Source organism: Benincasa hispida, chromosome 6 (assembly GCF_027475165.1).
Source record: "Benincasa hispida cultivar pf3 chromosome 6, pf3_genome.v1.1, whole genome shotgun sequence".
In the NCBI taxonomy this organism is placed as follows: Eukaryota; Viridiplantae; Streptophyta; class Magnoliopsida; order Cucurbitales; family Cucurbitaceae; genus Benincasa; species Benincasa hispida.
Window position 1 is genome coordinate 24,349,998 of NC_143483.1, and position 20,242 is coordinate 24,370,239.

The 20,242-nt window shown below is 35.3% G+C and overlaps 1 protein-coding gene across 1 annotated transcript; it reads left to right on the plus strand.

Annotated features, from left to right (window-relative positions):
* The first annotated feature begins 4,110 nt into the window (after positions 1-4,110).
* Positions 4,111-6,226, plus strand: LOC120079361 (protein PHYTOCHROME KINASE SUBSTRATE 1-like). The gene has a single exon (XM_039033522.2). The coding sequence runs from the start codon at positions 4,460-4,462 to the stop codon at positions 5,909-5,911; it is 1,452 nt and encodes a 483-aa protein (XP_038889450.1). The 5' UTR covers positions 4,111-4,459; the 3' UTR covers positions 5,912-6,226.
* Positions 6,227-20,242: the final 14,016 nt, after the last annotated feature.

Below are 20,242 nucleotides of genomic sequence, written 5' to 3' on the forward strand. Positions count from 1 at the left end.
TGGCAGGAGTTCCTAACTCACTCAGGTTTGAGGTCATGTTACCTATGGTCATCCTAGTGAAGTGAAGTCTCTATCATAAACGGTGTTATATAAAAAGATGTTAATACTTCGTGGTTAAGTCTTATATAAACTCTTTGTATAGGATGCTCACGCTCGCATGTCCCCTACACAAATTATCAGGATCAGACCATCTGTGACAAGTCACAACACTTATGACCACTCCACAAAGTGGGCTGCATCTGTAGCGTTACAGGATAAGGTTTCCCTCCTATAACCATATACTATAGACCATTTTAGTTATCACTCAAGACATGATCCACTTTTATGTTACCACATACATGCTTAAGTTACATATAGATAACCAGGGATTTTGGTTATAACTCAAGACATGATCCACTTGATTGGTTTGTGGTAACCAATCAGACGAATCCTCAAAATGGTTGGCTTATTGAGTCAGCGATCTGGTCCTCTCACTCATATAAATCAAAAGACCACCTTTATAAGCAGGAGTTCACAACACACTCAAGATTCAAATCATGTTACTCCTGGTGAAATGTAAGTTTCTATTATGATTAGCATTATATAATAAGACTAAACATTTTGTGGTCTGGTCTTATACAAACTCCTTTGTATAGAATATTTCCGCTCACATGTCTTCACATGAATGATCAGGATCAGATCATTTGTAGCACTTTACAATCATTGTAACATCGGCGTTATATAATAAGACTAAACATTTTGTGGTCTGGTCTTATACAAACTCCTTTCTATAGAATATTCTCGCTCACATGTCTCCACATAAATGATCAGAATTAGATCATTTATAGCACTTAACAACAAACATCTACAAAGCAGGTCATACTCGTAGTGTCACCAGGATAAGGAATCCAGCCTTATCCATCTACTATAGACCATTTAGGTTATCACTTAAACATGATCCACTCGTATGCTTCTATATACATGTTTAAGCTACAAGATAACATTGGATGTTAGTTTATTGATTTTTGGTTAGTGCAACTAAAATTGAAATAAAACATCATATATTTTATTAAATAAATAAGATGCTTGTATATTACAATTATAAATTATAGGACCGTACGAGATTTAGGGCATTTAATAATGAGAGAGTGGGTTGAGAGAGTTACGAAAACTCCCTCCCCGAATTTAGATTGATTTAAATTCCAATAATGAATTTCATTTAATATAAATATAAACATATATATCAAATATAACACATAACCTACAGTTTATATTATATCATATATAATATAACCTATATATTATTATTCTCTTATTTAACCTATAGTATTTAATATGAATCAAATTCATATTAAATTTAACCAATAATTTTTATGTGAATCACGTTCATATAAACAATATTTGAATCAAATTCAAATATTTATTTTCTCTCAAATAAAATTTTATATTATAATATATCATATACATTATATTAGTTATATCGTATATAATTAATTTTATATGAATTATACCATATATAATTAATTCCCTCAATTAATTTAAACTATTCAAATTAATCCAAAAATAATTCGATTCTTGTTTATTCCAAGTGAGCTACGAAGGGGACCTTATGGACCTATAGATTGAAGCTCCAATGCTACTTGATTAATTAATTAAACTCTGTAATTAAATTAACCAACTTCCATTAACTGCCGCTCACTCCACTAAAAATCGACAACTGCACTTTTTCCACTATTGATATATTTTTGTGTCCATTGGATATAACCAATCAATAGTGTGTTAACCCTTCACAAATTGCTCGTAAGTACAACTAAACCAAAATTATCATTTTGCCCCCGTAGTTACATCTAACTCTTTAAGTATCATTGATCCCTATAATGAACAATAAGTCATAGTCCAACTATGATCGAACCCCTCTAAGACCAGGAGAGGGTATGGTGCCACATTGTTCAAGCTCCGAAATTAGCTCTTAAAGGAGCTATTTCTCTACTCACTCTAACTATAGAAAAGGAGTGAATTCCTTCATTTGTAGTTGCGTTGCTAGTTCCCCAATTAGACGAATCCCCAAAATGGTAGGCTTATTTGTCGGCGATCTGGTCACTCTCATTCATACAAATCAAAGGATCACCTTCATAAGCAGGAGTTCACAACTCACTCAAGATTCAAATCATGTTACTTATGGTCATCCTGGTGAAATGTAAGTTTCTATTATGATTGGCATTATATAATAAGACTATACATTTTGTGGTTCGGTCTTATACAAGCTCCTTTGTATAGAATATTCCCGCTCACATGTCTCCACATGAATGATCAGCATCAGGTCATTTGTAGCACTTTACAATGATTGTAACATCGGCATTATATAATAAGACTAAACATTTTGTGGTCTGGTCTTATACAAACTCCTTTGTATAGAATATTCCCGCTCATATATCTCCACATGAATGATCAGGATCAGATCATTTGTAGCACTTTACAACGATTGTAATATCTACAAAGCAGGTCATACTCGTAGTGTCACCAGGATAAGGTATCCAGCCTTATCCATCTACTATAGGCCATTTAGGTTATCACCTAAACGTTGTCCACTCGTATGCCTCTATATACATGTTTAAGCTACAAGATAACATTGGATGTTAGTTTATTGATTTCTGGTTAGTGCAACTAAAATTGAAATAAAACATCATATATTTTATTAAATAAATAAGATGTTTGTACATAAAACTATAGAACCCTACGAGATTTAGAACATCAACCCTAACAATGAGAGAGTGGGTTGAGAGAGTTACGAAAACTCCCTCCCCAAATTTAGATTGATTTAAATTCAAATAATGAATTTAATTTAATATAAATATAAACATATATATCAAATATAACACATAACCTACAATTTATATTATATTATATATAATATAACCTATAGATTATTATTCTTTCATTTAATCTATAGTATTTAATATGAATCAACTTCATATTAAATTTAACCTAGAATTTTTATGTAAATCACATTCATATAAACAATATTTGAATCAAATTCAAATATTTATTTTCTCTCAAATAAAATTTTATATTATAATGTATCATATACATTATATTAATTATATCATATATAATTATTTTTTTATGAATTATATCATATATAATTAATTCTCTCAATTAATTTAAACTATTCAAATTAATCCAAAAATAATTCAATTCTTATTTATCCCAAGTGAGCTACTAACGGGATCTTATGGACCTATAGATTGAAGCTCCAATGCTACTTGATTAATTAATTAAACTCTTTAATTAAATTAACCAACTTCCATTAACTGCCGCTAACTGCCACTCACTCCACTAAAGACCGACAGCTCCATTTTTCCAATTTTTGATATATTTATGTGTCTATTGGAAATAACCAATCAATGGTGCGTTAACATCTCTGCTCACATGTATGCACATGAATGATCAGGATCAGATCATTTGTAGCACTTTACAAGAATTGTAACAACTACAAAGTTGGTCGTATTTATAGTGTCACCCAGACAAGATACACGACCTTATCCATCTACTACATACCGTTTAGGTTATCACTTAAAGATGATCCATTTGTATGTCTCCACATACATGTTTAAGTAATAAGTGATAACCTTGGATTTTAGTTTATTAGTTTTGTGGGTTAATGCTACTAAATGTCAAATAAAATACCTCTTATTTTATTAGATAAATAAATTGTTTGTACAGTACAATTACAAACTATAAAACCCACGTGATTTAGGGCATCAACCCTAACAAAATCGACCAAAGTTGTTTTAAGATTACGACCCTTCATCCATCTCCTTGAACCTGGTCGCCTTTATGCAATTTTCTGCTTAGTTCTTAAGGGCTTCTCTTTAGCCCAGATCAACTCATTTTGAACTAAACCCACGGTCCCTTTGTACTTTTTTTTTTTCATCAATGAATTGGGTAGTGGGATATGATGAGAATGTTAAGAATGTATGAATGTAATTGAGATATTCTGATGTACGACTAATCCATATTTCTCAGAAAAAATATTTAGATGATGATTGATTTTTGATCCACTAAACGATTTAGGTTTTTTCATACCACAATATGATAAGATCTAAGCTGTGAGACAATTATAGCATATTTCGAAATCTTATAGCTGTCAAAAAAAAAAAGAGAGAGAGAACATGGAGTAAAGGTAGGAAGAGAAAACAAATTTATAATATATGTGTTGTGTAAAAGAAAAATTAAATGCACTGTCGGTATGGCCAAAAGTATATTGGTCCTCCCTTCAATACTGCCTTAAAAATCTCTCCCAACTCTTCTTCTTCTTCTTCTTATAGAACCAACTTTGTTCCCTCTCATTTCTCAATGCTCAAATAATATACAAACTCTCTCATCTCTGCCTTATCTTTGAAAGAAGAAGCTCCTTTGGTTTCTTTGTATTGGTCTCTCCTTTTACTTTGGTATCCACTTTTCAAATTCTCCTCCTTAAATGGATATCTTCAGCTCCATATCAACTAAAACATTGCCTTTTGATACCCATATTGACAACAACAATAATAATATTGGAGTTTACGGCGACCCCTCCTCCTACAAAGAAGACCATACCTTCATCATCCACAAACTCACTGAGTCCACTCGGTACCTGAAAAGCTCTAACACAATTCCAGGTAGTGGAGGCCATGAAGATGGAGAGATTGGAATTTTTGGAGCCGAAAAGTACTTCAATGGCGGAATTGAGAATGATGGCACCCGCACCGAAAGATCAGCTCAAAAGCTTGACAAACTTCTTGTACTTGCCGCTCATCAGCAACATAATCTTTTGGAGGAATCCTTGAAGCTGCCAAAGCCAAGGCTTGGAACTCCGAGCGTTGGCTCCGAATCGAGTAGTATCAACAGCCAAAGGCCTTTATTGAACGTCGTAAAAAATTCAACAACTATTGCCAACAATAATTATTCACTCCAGAAGAGGAGTAGTAGTAGTAATCACAACAAGAGCTTTCTATCCAACACTTTTGGCTATTGCATGTGTTGTTCGAGCAGCGAAAAAAGTGCGGTTGAAGACGTGGGTGAAATCAGTTTCAGCAATGCAGTCACAACAAAACCAACTCGGAGTAATAATAATAATAATAATAATAATAATATATTCGAGAGAGAAACGCCATCGTTTCGAGGCTTCCCAACGGCAGCATCGTCATCGTCGCTAAAAATGATCCATTTCCAAGAACCTGAGGAAGTCGGAGAGAGAAAGTCGTTAGAGGTTTTCGGTTCGCCTGTGATGGGAAGGCTCAGAAACAATAAACCAATCAGCCTGGAGAAAAGGCTAGCCATGCTTTCTTGGGATCACACAAACAACAACAACAACAGCTTAGGATCAGGAGTATTTTACAACGAAGACGAAGTGAATAGCGATTGCAGCTCCGACTTGTTCGAGATCGAAAGCCTTACAAAGCAAACCAATCCATTCCACTCTCCAACCGCCTCTTGTTACGCACCCAGCGAAGCGAGCGTCGACTGGAGCGTGGTCACAGCCAGTGCACTCGACTTCGATGAGCGGCGCCTCTCCACTACTAGTCCGACCAGAGTGGTGGCGCCGTCGCTGCCGATGAGGGTTAATGTGAACAAAGAGGTTGTTCAGAAGCGGCGGCCGAGTAGTATTTTAGGGTGTAAAAGTGAGAAAGCAGTGAGAGTTGCTGAAGATAATAATAAGTATGGGCGCAAGATGAATGGGAAGTCCAACTACTGTGATTATAACTCTGAGTCGTTGGTGGCAGTTAAAAGGTCGGAGGATGAGACTAAAGTTGGAGGGTTAAGTTTCAGATCACAAGGGTCGTCGGCGTCGCTGCTGCCTCTTCCACCGCCACCCCATCGCGCTCTCGCCACACGCCCGCTTCCTCGTCCTTATTCTCCAAGGCTGACGAATATAAGCTTCAATATACAGTAAGATCATTGGATATTACAACAAACCAGCTCTTCATATTTCCATATTATAATTCCTATAATATCTCTCAACTTTCGGAATAAACATTTGAATTATAATTATTCACTTTATCGTGGTATCTTCTTATTCACCACTATTAAAAATTTGAAGATACATAGGTACGAAGTGAAGGGTAAGCATTATTATTCTAAACTCTCGTGACCTTTTTTAGTTTTAGGTGAAAGATCTAGAAACAATCGAGATAAGGTGTTATTATTCATCGTTATTTTCTCTTATCTAATTGATGTGGGACAATGACACTATTCTTACGTTTCTAAACCATCATAATTCATCTATGTAAATGTGTTCTTTGTTATTAAGTTGTATATTAGTATGATTGATTATACCAAAGGATAATATTTGGGTGCTATCTCTATTAAATCTCCTACAATTATAAAGAAAAAAAATTAGAAAAAGAGAAGTTTGCCATGTGATAATATGTGATTGGATCACTTGAGTGAACTGTTACATAAAGATAATAAATACAACCCAAGATGTACCCGAATATATTTTTATAAGATATGGGAGGTGCCTAATAGTATATATGTGTGACTAAGTTTCCGTTTTCTTATTTTTCAAAACAAAAAGTTACCTTTTCTTAGGTGTACAAAAAAAATATATTGAAATAATTTTCTCGTCCTCCTACAATAGGACATGCATTGTATCCTCTTATCCACCGTTATATTAAATATATTGAGAGAGTATCGAACATTTTTTTTCTTTTATTGGTCATTTGGTTACTCAAAGGGTCTTTTAAATGATAATTTGACACATACATTCTAAGCTCTTGTTTGTTCAGTTTTCAACATTTTGTCGAGAAATAAGTTATTCTCACACATCATCTTTTTCTATGACAAGGGTTTTCTTTACACTTCTAAAATGGTGGGTTTTCTCTCTTATTCCTAGCAATCTTATTCTGTAATTTCAAATAATTTTTTTAGACATCTATAAAACCTTAAACCAAATCACCTCTTAAACAAATCTATTAGTTAACTATGAATAGAATACAAATATAAATAGGACAAAGACTATCCATATTCCCCTCCTAAACACATGTAGTTATAATTCTAAATGTATCTCGTTTTTAACATGTTTTCATTCTGACCATTCGGACAAATTATATAAAGTAATATTTAGATACAGCCTAGACTATACTTAAGTTTCATACTCATTTTTTTTTACATAAATAAGAAAAAATAATTACTTTTTTTAAGAAAAATTTGACAGATGTCAATTTTTAATTGAGTGCAACAAGGGATGAACAAACTACACCCAAATATTTTTCATATATATATATATACATATCCTTGCAGAATGTCCTAAACATAATTGTGGCTCTAATTACAAACATTATAACTGTACATTTTTTTTTTTCATAATTTGTGCCTCTAATTGTAATATCATTGGAGTACATTTTCCTTTTATGCTCAATTCGTTGTTATATTTAATGTGATCTTTGTAATGAAAAGCATCAAGCAATTACTTTCTAGAAGTGGAAGCTTCTAGTGTACTAAAAAAAATTCCAACCGATTACCTTTCTTTTCCTTTTTTTATATAAATAGATGATCACTTCTTCATTGATGAATTCTAACAACATGGAAGGGAGAGAATCTAATATCCAACTCTTTTATGTTATTTTATTTCTTTTAACTTCAACAAACAGAATTTTGACAAAAATATTAGAAGAATAGTTATTTTGACATCGATTCAAGAAAGTGATGAATTCCAAGTAAAATATAAAAGGAGTCTTTGATTTTGTTTCCAAAATAATTGTCTGATTAGAAATACCTATGTTTTAGTATGCTAATTCTAGTTAAATTCTCTTTTATAGAGTTAAATTCCTTGTTTATTTTGAAGTGAGAAGAAAGGGTGTGTGGGTGATAAGAAAGTGTTTTTATAATTGTGATGAGGTAGATAATTATTCTATATGTGATATTGTAATAATTTTTATATAATATATTTCTTTATGGTATGTCAGAGTTTTTCTTCGAGTTTGGAGTGTTCCATGTAAATTCTTGTATTTCTTATTTGAGAAATTCTTATAAATAGAAAAATCCAAAAAACGTTTACACTTTTTAACAAAAAATTCAAAAAATTCTTTATATTTTTAAAACTTTTTGCTATAAAGTATAAATACTTTTAAATATTTATTTATATTTGAAGTGCATTTTATTTTCAAATTCTAAAATATTTTTTTTTTGTTATTCCAACAATAGTAGTGAAGGATTTTTTTCCAACACACGTGAGAGTGAAAGATTCAAATCTCAAATTTTTTTTTTTTTTTTTTATCGAGAGTTTATTTATGAACCTCTAACTTTTGAATTAAGAATATAATGTCTTAACCAGTTCAGTTTTATCAGATTATCTAACTTTTTACGAATTTATATAGAGTACCAAATACATACATACATATATATATATATATATATATACATACATACATACATACATACATACATACATACATACATATATATATATATAATCTCAGGGTTGTTTGGGAGCCTAATATGAGATGTATATCCCTACATCCTATATCATATCAAGTGTTTGAAGGCCTATTATCCTATCTCATTAATTTTAATTATTTGTGGGCCCATTTTCGGAACATGTTTCGTATTTGACCGTCATTTTCCTTCCGTATATTATATATCATCTCAGTGCTTGAACATACTTGATCATACTCGATCAAAACTCCTCAAACATCAAAACTCTCCAGACATCAGAACTTCCCACATCTTATATCATCTCAACGTCTCAAACCGCTCTAAAAGACTTAGATTTGAAGAAAATGAGAGACCGAGGTTGTGTGAAAAATCCCTATCATATAGGTGTGAAGGCAACAATCATAGTTAATATTGATAATAAAGGCACCCTTTATTTTTGGATAGAAAGTTGAGTATGAATGTCATTCCATTGTGGTTTTGAAAAAGAAAATTCATTAAAACTTGGGATGTTAACAACTCATATATATCTGTTATGGCAGGAAGAATGTTGGGTTTCCACAATCAATTATTTCAACTACCGTCCTTAATTCAGTGGCCCATTTCAAAGTATATTCTAAATTTCTAACCAAAACCATTAATGGTTTATCAATCAAATAATTTTCCCCACACCATAATACCCCTATTTCAGTCATTATCGGATGTTTATGCACTTTTTCATGGATATTTAAATATCGGATGTTTATGTTTTCTCTCTCCTCAAAGCTTTTAATTAGGGTTAAATCCTAAATTTCATCCCATGTTTGTAATAAGTTAGAATTTAATTCCGATGCTTTAATTTAGAAGAGAAAAATACCTTTTTAGAGTTCGGACCTCGTTTTTATTCGATTCCTAGATTTCAAAATGTTACACATTTAGTCTTTAATTAATATTTGAGTTTAGTTTCAATTTGGTCATACCTCAGTTTATAAATATTGTAATTTTACCCTTGAGGTTTGGTTTTATTTTAATTTGGTCCCTCGGTTTCAAGATTTTACATTTTTAACATCAATTTTTCATTAAATACTCACTTTTATTTATTGAGTTCAAGGTCTCTTAATTTAAAAAGTGATGAAAATAGTGAGACCTAATTAATATATTTATTACAATGATCTTCAAATTATTAAAATACATTAACACTAAAGTGTAGACCTAGTTAGTTGCTCAAGAAGTGTACTCAAAACATTCCTAACTCTATGGTTGTCAATAAGAGCGTAGCTCAACTGAAATAATGTTCATACTATCAACCTCGTGGTTTGAGATTCGATTTCCCCACCTTACATTTTAATTACAATACTTCTTCCAAAAAAAAAAAAAAGATATTTTTTCCTAATTAAAAGTTCATCTTCATGGATGGATAAAATCTTCATAAATAGTCTCTTTGTCGTAGGGACTATTTATGAAGGTTCTATCGAACTCATGAAGCTTTATCAAACCAAAATTACTAAATTCTAACTTTTTAATAGGGAATTATGAGTTTTTTCTTTATCACATTTTAATTTTTAAATTTAATGTTTCACGTTCTTTATTTTATTGTTGGATTTGATTTTAAGGTTTTTTTGTTTTTTAAATTATGTAAGTTTATGTTTTAATGGCGCTTTTAATTTTGTAAATTATATCAATTACTTTACCTTCACCTTTGTAGGGTGACGTCCCATGTATTTTAAGTTTGTAACACCCAATTTTTTCTACTTTGAATTTAATTTTCTCATACATTTTCATCTTTCTTCTTTGTTAACAAATATTGAGACACTGATTTTCTTTTACAACATTTATTTTCTCCATAGATTTCATTTTCGAGACTAAATTTTAACTTTATTCAAATCATAAGTACCAAGTTTGTAATTTAACCTATATTTAATTAATTAATACTATCATTATCGATCTAAATATAGTTTAATAGGTATCAACTAAATAAAATAAAATAATCAACTCTATCATCAATTATCTAACTTATAAATGACACGACTTCTAATTTTATATATTTCGTTTTTATAATAAGAGTCGAGGGATTCAAACCAACAGGAATCTTAGGAATCTTAGTCGCTAATCAACAAGATGCTAGTTGATACTCGCTTTGACCTTTTTAATTATATGGACAAACTTACTGAATTTTTAAAATTACGATTAATTTTTTGAAGTTCCTGATCCTGAGAGAGTTAAAAAAAAAATCCCATGAATATTTATATTTCTCTAACTTATTGACTCAAACTCCTAAATCGATTGGATTCCAACCTTGTGGTTGCCATCAGAAAAAGACAACCTTAATGATATATAATTGTAAAAGAGGCTACAAATTCATCCTCGAAAAAAGATTTCAACAATATTCCACAAAAAATATGGATTAATCTTTCTTGAAAATACGTAAAAATATAAAAAATACTTAGGGTAACCTAGGCTACGACCATCTTTGTACATCTCATCAAATTATCTAATAATAGGTTGCTATATGACAATCCTTGTTTTAATTCTTTTTCAAAAGATTTTGAATTTTGAATTTGTGTTTTCGTAGTTAGAATAGGATACACAAAGATGAGTGCATATTGGGATGTATCCATATATTTCTCATATATAAAATATTATCCATTAGCAAATTAAGGAGACTCAAGAAATTGGATTTGGGAGCCAAATTAGGTGGACATATTGAGATCGGCCAAGATGGTGAATCACAATGTTGATAGAAAGTCCAAAGACAAAGGTAGAAGCTCGAGATGGCCGACCCCAAGATCAAAAAAGAGCCATGTCTAATCCATGACCTGGCCTACATGGGTCAACCATGGCCATCAAGAGTTGTTCCATGTGGGTCAAAACTCATGGAGGACCCATTAATCACAACTTTTTGGTGTCACTCTCAAAAGTGATAACTTGTAGAAATACGAATTATTTATACTGTTTTATTTTGATATTGCGGCAAAAAGAAAGAAAAATTGCGTCGATAGTATAGAAATTGGCTAATAAATGCGAGAATTATAAAATGTCGTCAATACACCCACTAACACCATTGCGATGGTAGAATAGAATGTTTCAGTTTCTGTTTTGTAGGAAATCAGTCACCGCATATGTATGCTCAAAGGTAAAAAAGAACAACGCATCTACGATGCATTGTGCCCATCATTCAAGAATGAAGAGATGATCAACGCAATGACGGCGCATGTGACAATCAATCAAGAGCTTAGCGAGCATGCGGCGATAGATCGAAGATGTAAAGAGCAACGCATTTGCAGAGGATTCTGACATATGTACAACTTTCAGTTGTGCATTTCTAACGGGTTGATTGTGTAACAGAAGGAATTTCTCATTCCGCCATTTCAGGAACTACCTTAACCATATAGTGGGGACCACAATTGCAAAGAGTCAAGCTTCGCCTATAAATAGCTTCTGCAAATTCACTGAAAAACATACATGAATACATAGAGACGTGCATATACTAATTTTGAGAGAGAGACTGGTCTGAAGCGACTGTGTAGAGTAGATCCAGGTAGAACCATGAGACAAGGCCGAGAGGTGAGTCTCCGAGCAAAGAATCTTTCCAATCCCCGTACTTGAAGTTCTGTACGAAGGTCACTTTACCAGGAAAGCAAGCTTGAGAGGGAAGCTTTCCTCTCCACCATTTTCACACTCCGGCAAGCATAATCTCCGTTCAGGATCTATGTCAAGACATTGACACTCTTTCTGTATTTGTTTCTAATCTCTATTTCATCATCTGTATTCATCTTCTCTAATCTTTCATTCACGCCATGTATCGAACGCTTAATCTTAGTATTAAATGTTATGACCATCACCATTGTCATCTCTCTGTCTATTTTCGTTCATCCATAATCCATTTTTTCCATGGTGTTTTCCTAATTTCCTGGGTAATTAGCCAGAAATAAGTGAGTAAATTAATTTGTGTTAAGGAAATAATTAAGTTTAGCTAAAGCATGCTCGACGGTATCTTCACTTGTGAGAGCAGAAGTGAAGATGTTATTCCGCCTATTGAGAGAAGGTTGGAAGAATGCGTTAACTAAAGCAAGAAGTATTTCCAAAGATGGAAATAACTTTGCATTCATCACGTTTATCCCTGTTTTACCATAGAGATATGGGAACACGACCAATCACCGAGAGGTGTACGCCAAGGGAAAACGGAACCTTAGTTGCATCTTTAACGCAATTAACAAACTTGCGATGTTTTTACTATTTACTCTTTCTCTTTCTGCTTCGTCCATAAAGAATTGCCATCGCATACCACGATTCTTTGTATAACTTCACAGTCAGTCTCGACCTCAGTATCATGTATCATGTATCTTGTATCTTGTATCATATTAGTTTAGGACTTTACTTATTAACGTAATTTTATTTTATCGACGTAATTTTATTTCATCACAATTTAAGTTCCTGTATAAACCCAATTCTTTATTCATTGATAAAAACCAGTCGCATGTATCACAAAAGTAATGCATTGACGAAAACAATCTCTGTGTTCGACCTCGGATTATTCTGAGAAACCTGCGTTGGAATTATACTTGGTTTCAGCGCAAGGAAACTTGTGACACATATTACTACATCACATACTACGAGCATGTCATTAACAACACATATATTTAGATGTAGTATCGCATAAAGTGTGCATAAGCAATAACACAGCATAAAGTATAACATTCCATTTTTAAATCGTTACAAGTTATGGCATCGTTGCCAGTGACATGAGCTTGTTGTTCATTCATTCATATTCATATTTGTTCACATTCTGTAAGATATAAAAAATATCGTGTCAAGTTTATGGCACCATTGCCAGGGATTGGTAATGGTTAGTGTTGAGTACTTTTGTGATATTTTGTAGGACAGATCTCTTTGTATTGGCTGTTTATCGCGAAGAGCAGTCTGATGGTTTATGAGTACTGGAATTGATCCAGAAATTCTAAGCTGACCCAGAGATCAGGTGTATTTTTCGTGCAAGAGCACATCAGGACCAAGTTAGGCATAAAAGAAACATGGCTAATAATAATGAGGCACCCGAAGAGAATTAAGTGGGAAATTGGCCAGTGCAAGACCCTATATTTCTTTCTGCCGACCGCAACATCCCTATGAGGAACTATGCGGCATCAAATTTTTATAACTTCTCGCCCGGAATTTCAAGACCCATGGTTGAGGAGAATGTAGGTTTTGAGATAAGACCGATAATGCTTCAGAGGTTTACAAGGAGAAGACCCACATGCTCGTTTGACCTGCTTCGAAGAAATATGCAAGCATTCTCCATACCTGGTGTGACTTCAGAAGGAATTAGATTGTATCTCTTCCTGTATACACTGTGGGATGAGACAAAGAGATGGGCTCAGTCATTAGAGCCAACTGAAATCAACGCATGGGATCAGTTGATCGAGAGATTTATGAATAAATTATTCCCTCCAACCGTCAACGCAAGGAGACGAAGGGATGTGTTGAATTTTGAACAGAAGGGTTATGAAACTTTGAGCACCGCCTGGGTGCGATTCAAGCAATTAGTGAACAAACTGTCCGTACATCGGGATTCCCGATTGCATTCTGATGGAGACTTTTTATAATGGCTTGGAACCAACGCAAGCAATTATTGATACCTCTGCGGCAGGAGAATTAATGGACAAGACGTATACGGAAGAAAAGGTCATCTTAGATCGCATTTTGCGAAATACAGATGAGTGGTTAGATAACGGGTATGAGGAAAGAGGTTCAGAGCAAAGACGAGCAGAAGGTGCCATTGTACAAGCTGATACAATGAACACCCTGGTAGACCAGATGACCACAATGACCATGCTCCTTCAGACTATGGCTATTCAACAAGGACATCTCTCTCAAGGTTCAACGCAAGCCAATGTGTTCAATGTGAAGAGGGACATTCTGTGGAAGTCTACCCGTTGAATCAACAATCCGTATACTCTATTCACAACGAATCGTTCGGCAACACCTACAACCCTGGATGGCGGAATCACCCAACTTTCAGTTGGGGCGGGAATCACAACCAGGGAGGCCAAGGTAATCATCAGAACAGTCATCATAGGAATCGAGGCAATCCTCTAGTTTTCATTACTCAGAATCACAACCCAAGTAATCTTCAGAGTATACCACCCTATGACCAACCGTTCTTTTTTGACACCTCTTACAGTACCTCATCTTTGGAAACATTATTGAAACACTATATTGAGAAGAATGAGGCAACTAAGCAATCACAAGCATCCTCCCTTAGAAATTTGGAGGAGCAGATTGAACAGCTTGCGATCGAACTTAAGAATAAAGTGCTTGGTATGCTGCCTAGCAACTCGGGAGCATCGGGGCCATGTGGTAAAGAGAAATGTCAAGCAGTGACATTGAGAAGTGGCAAGACAACAGTCCCCATGCCACCAGTACCGGATTCCGTAATAAGACCAATAGACTTAACTATGAACGATGACCATTCAACCGTAAATGAAAGAATTACTAAATCAGAGGAAAGTACATCTACAAAGGATGAATCTCAACAAGACTTAAATTCAAAATCACCGCAACCTCTAGCTCCTAAAACACAGCAAGCACAGGACCTCAATGAACAGCCAATTAAACAGGAAGTACGGCGGGATTCTCCACCTTTCCTATCCAGGCTGAGGAAGAAAGATGACAGCAAACAATTCCAGAGGTTCCTGGATGTTCTTCGACAACTACAGATCAACATTCCCTTAATAGAAGCTTTGGAACAGATGCCAAGCTATGTGAAATTCCTCAAGGACATACTTGCCAACAAGAGGAAGATCGGGAAAAATGAAATGGTCGCATTAACATATGAGTGCAGTGCGTTGTTTCAAAACAACATCCCTACTAAAATGAAAGATCCTGGGAGTTTCACATTGGCATGCTCGATAGGGGGAAAAGAAGTCGAAAATTCCCTGTGTGACTTGGGGGCAAGTATAAACCTAATGCCCTTGTCAATCTTCAAAAAGCTAAATATCGGCAATACAAGACCAACCACAAATACATTGCAGTTGGCCGATAGATCAATAACGCATCCCGAGGGTAAAATAGAGGATGTACTTGTGCAAGTAGATAAGTTCATCTTCCCTACTGACTTTATCATATTAGACTATGAAGCTGATGTTGGGGTGCCTATCATCTTGGGTCACTCATTTCTTGCAACAAGGCGAGCACTGATCGATGTACAAAAAGGAGAACTCACCATCAGGGTTGACGATCAATAAGTTAAGTTCAATGTTTTCAATGCGTTGAAATACCCGAGTAATATGGAAAATTGTCAATATGTTGAGGAATTGTAGGAAGAACATTGGCATGAGCCCCTAGAAGAATCAGAGGAAGAAGACTTTGGGATCGGCGCAATGTGGGAGGAGAATTGCGCCGCAATTCAAATTGAGTCAGATTTTGAAACAATCAAGTTATCTGAACGAACAACGCAACGTACTAAGCCATATTTAGAAGAACCACCCATGTTAGAGTTGAATTCGTTGCCAGTGAACCTCAAATACGTTTATTTAGGAGGCAATAACACTTTACCGGTTATTATATCTGCCTCGCTGAGCAAAGAGAAGGAGGACGCACTTATCCAAATGCTAAAAAACAACGAAAAAAGCTTTGGTATGGACCTTAGTGGATGTTCAGGGGATCAGTCCTTCGTATTGTATGCATAAGATTCGTCTGGAAGAAGGAAAAACAGGATCTATAGAAAGGCAACGTCGATTGAACCCTGCCATGAGGGAGGTTGTGAAGAAAGAGATAGTGATGTGGCTTGATGTAGGCGTCATTTACCCCATATTAGATAGCAGCTGGGTAAGCCCAGTGTAATGTGTTCTAAAGAAAGAGGGTATGATGGTCGTCACCAATAGCAAGAATGAGTTAATTCCTACAAGGACAACTATGGGGTGGAGAATCTGTATGGATTACCGCAAATTAAATCTGGCCACGAAAAAGGACCACTTTCCACTCTCATTCATTGATCAAATGTTAGATTGACTTGCTGGGAATGAATTCTTCTGTTTTCTTGACGGTTACTCAGGGTACAACCAAATTGCGATTGCGCCAGAAGATCAAGATAAGACAACTTTCACGTGCCCATTCGGCACATTTGTATTCCATCTCATGCCGTTTAAACTCTGTAATACACCAAGCACCTTCCAGAGGTGTATGATGGCAATATTTTCAGATTTCTTGGAGGAGTCAGTTGAGGTATTTATGGATGATTTTTCAGTTTTTGGCAATACTTATGACTCCTGTTTATTAAATCTTGAAAAAGTCTTGAAAAGATGTGTTGAAACGAATCTCGTTCTAAACTAGGAGAAATGCCACTTTATGGTTAAAGAAGGAATTGTACTAGGTCACAAAATATCAAAAGCAGGATTGGAAGTTCATCAAGCGAAAATTGACGCAATTTCCAAGTTGCCACTACCAGTCAATGTGAAAACACTTAGGAGATTTCTGGGATTAGCCTCGACCGTGTTCCAACTTCTTGGGATTAGCCTCAAACACATGTGCAGGGCAACTCCAAATGCGAAAGTGACGTAAACTAGCTTTACGCCCAATCCTAACTCAAGAGGTGTTCTTGCAACACTCTTGGAGGGAACCCAGTTGAGTATGTACATCGCAGTCTCCACTGAGAAACCCCAAAACAAGTCCCATAAGGAAGCGTAACTCATCATCGAGCGAACCATGTCTAACAAGGTCCTATTTCTCCTCTCCGCTACACCATTCTGCTGAGGTGTACTCGGTGCTGAAAGTTAGAAAACGATTCCATGTTCTATCAAATAGTCCTGGAATGTCGAGTCCAAAAACTCTTCACCTTGATTCAATCGAAGTGTTTTAATTCGTCTATCTAATGCGTTTTCAACTTCATCCTTGAACACTTTAAACTTTTCAAAGGATTCAGACTTCCGTTGCATAAGATAAACATACCCGTACCTAGAGTAATCATCAGTAAAACTGATAAAATACTCATATCCATCTCGGGCTCGCACATTCATAGGACTACAAAGGTCAGAACGTACTCAAGAGGCTCCTTGGCTCTATAACCTTTTCCAGTAAAAGGTCGTTTAGTCATCTTACCCACAAGGCAACATTCGCACACAGGTAAATAATTTTCTTATAACTTACTTAGAAGTCCATTCTTCATCAATCTCTCAATCCTATTGAGATTGCTGTGACCTAAACGTAGATGCCAAAGTTGGGCATTTTCTTTTGGAGAAATTCGTTGATGTTTTGATTGAATTACGACAGTTCTGAACATTTTAGTATTATGGAGGAAATTAATGGCTAACGGCCTTAACACATATAAATTCGATTCCAAATTTGCTATGCAAATAAAAACACCATCTTTATGAATAAACGCTTTATTCACATTAAAAGAGACAGTATATTACATTGTAATAAACACTTTATAGAAATAAGGTTCCTTTTTAGTTTAGGAACAATATATATATCATTTAAAACAAAAAAACCCATTCTGTAAAGCTAACTGGAGTCCTCCCACTGCCACAGTTGAGACGACGTGCCTGGTGCCTACTCGCATCGTCATCTCACCAGCCTCCAGCTGCCGCCAAGATCTAATCCCCTGAAAAGAAGAACAAACATGATTAGTGGCGCCTGAATCAATTATCCAGGAAGAATCATCATTCTCCACTAAACAAGTTTCAAGCACAAGTAAATCACATTTACCTTTATCGGCCTTGACCTTAGCCTTGACTTCTTTCTTCTCTTTCAGATATCGAGGATAGTTCCTCTTCCAGTGTCCATCTTGGTTGCAGTGGAAACACTTTCCTTTAGCAACCTGTGGACGCCTCCTTGGGGTGACAGGCGGTGGGTTAGGAGGTGCCTTCCCTTTTCCCTTACTACCCTTCTTTTTCTTCCCCTTTGCAGAGTTAGAAGCAGAAGGTGCAGACTTCGTTCCTGAGGTCGAACTTCTATAGAATATCCTGAAGGATGAAGCAACATTTGCCTCACCCTTCTGCCTCTCCTTACTTTTCAGTAAAGATTGATATGTCTGCAACTCATTGAGGAGAGTTGTAAGGTTATACTTCACTTACTTAAAAATCACATTACTAACAAAGTGCAGGAAGCTCTCTGGCAAAGAATGCAGGATTATGCTAACCTGGCTCTGATATATCTAGAATTCCATGAGCGTGTTCGGATCGTTCCCATCTCACAATGACCGAAATACAACAATATACATTTAAACATATAGTTATGCAATCAAAACTTAATTAACGGCATACTACGAACAACAAATTAACAAAGGACAAAGTTCCATACCAATTGAAGACAATCTTCAATCTTCGGAACTCCAACGTAGTGGAACCCTCCACGAGATCTACCAATGCCCAGCGGAAATGTCGACTGTAGCAGCACGAACAACGCGAACTCACGACCGCAACGGGGATGACACCACCACTAAAAAGCCCCAGGTATTCTCGGAGTGAAAATTCAAAGGGTGGGCTTTGGTGAATTTGGTAGAGGAAGAAGGAAACACAAATCTTGTAGGCGATAAGCAAGTGGGAGGGAAAACAATGCTATCGCATAGCAGAAGTGCTTATTGTTAAGGAGGAGCTACACAATCGTATAGGATTTATTAAACGGTCGTTTAGGAAAAGGTACACTATAGTTTAGTTAAATCGGCACACTATACGATCGTTTAGAGAAGCTATCCGATCGTGTAGGCGAGAGTGTGCAATCGTTTAGGCGCGCGAAGGACGATCGTTTAGGCGGAGAAGATCTATCGTATAGTCTCTCGAGCGATCGTTTTCTTTCAACAATGCACGCTTCCGAAAACTTTTTGGGAGAATGACAGACGACGCAAAATTGAAAACAATTTTCATTTTAACTCATCGGTTACAATAACCAACATTGTCCACTAACCCACGTTCGAACATGAAATTTGGCACAATTATCTTATAATTAACCAACTAATTAATTAATAAATATAATCATATTGTATTTATATCCTATAGTTTGATATCACATATCTACTATAGTATTTTCTCCTCTACTTAATATAAATCATATTTATATCTAATTTCCTTCAAAATAATGTATCTCATATATTTAGCCAATTATATCATATATAATTAACCAGTCCAATTATATCATATATAATCAAAGTTCTTGTCAATTTGAACATTTCAAATTAACCCAGATATTGGTTCTCGACTTTATCCAAGCTATCCACGGGACTTAATGGACCTGTTGCTCGAAGCTCCAACGGTACGTGAATAGCTAACTAAACTCTTTAGCCACGAGATCCACCATCCATTATCTGTCAGGCATTCAACTAAAGATCAACGGTTGAACTCTTCTTTCCACAGATATATTTCTGTGTCCATCGGATATAACCAATCATGAGTATGATGACCCTTCACAGATACTCGTAAGTACAGTTGGGCTAAATTTTTATGCCCCTGTAGTTAAATCTCACTCCTTAAGTACCACTGATTCCTCTAATGAACAATACAACATAGTCCTACTATGTGTGAACACCTCTCGGGCCAAGAGAATGTGTGTGGTGCCACATCGTTCAAACCCTAGAATCAGCCCTTAAGGGAGCTATCTATCTACTTACCCCTACCTCGGGGAAGGAGTAAATTCCATCTTGTGTGTAGCTGAGTTACCAGCTCCCAAATTAGACAAATCCCCAAAACGGTAGGTTTGAATCGATGAACTGGTCACTTCCATCTATACAAATCAAAGGACCGCCCTCAATGGCAGGAGTTCCCAACTCACTCAGGATTGAGGTCATGTTACCTATAGTCATCCTAGTGAAGTGAAGTCTCTGTCATGAACGGTGTTATATAACGAGACGTTAACACTTCGTGGTCAGGTCTTATACAAACAT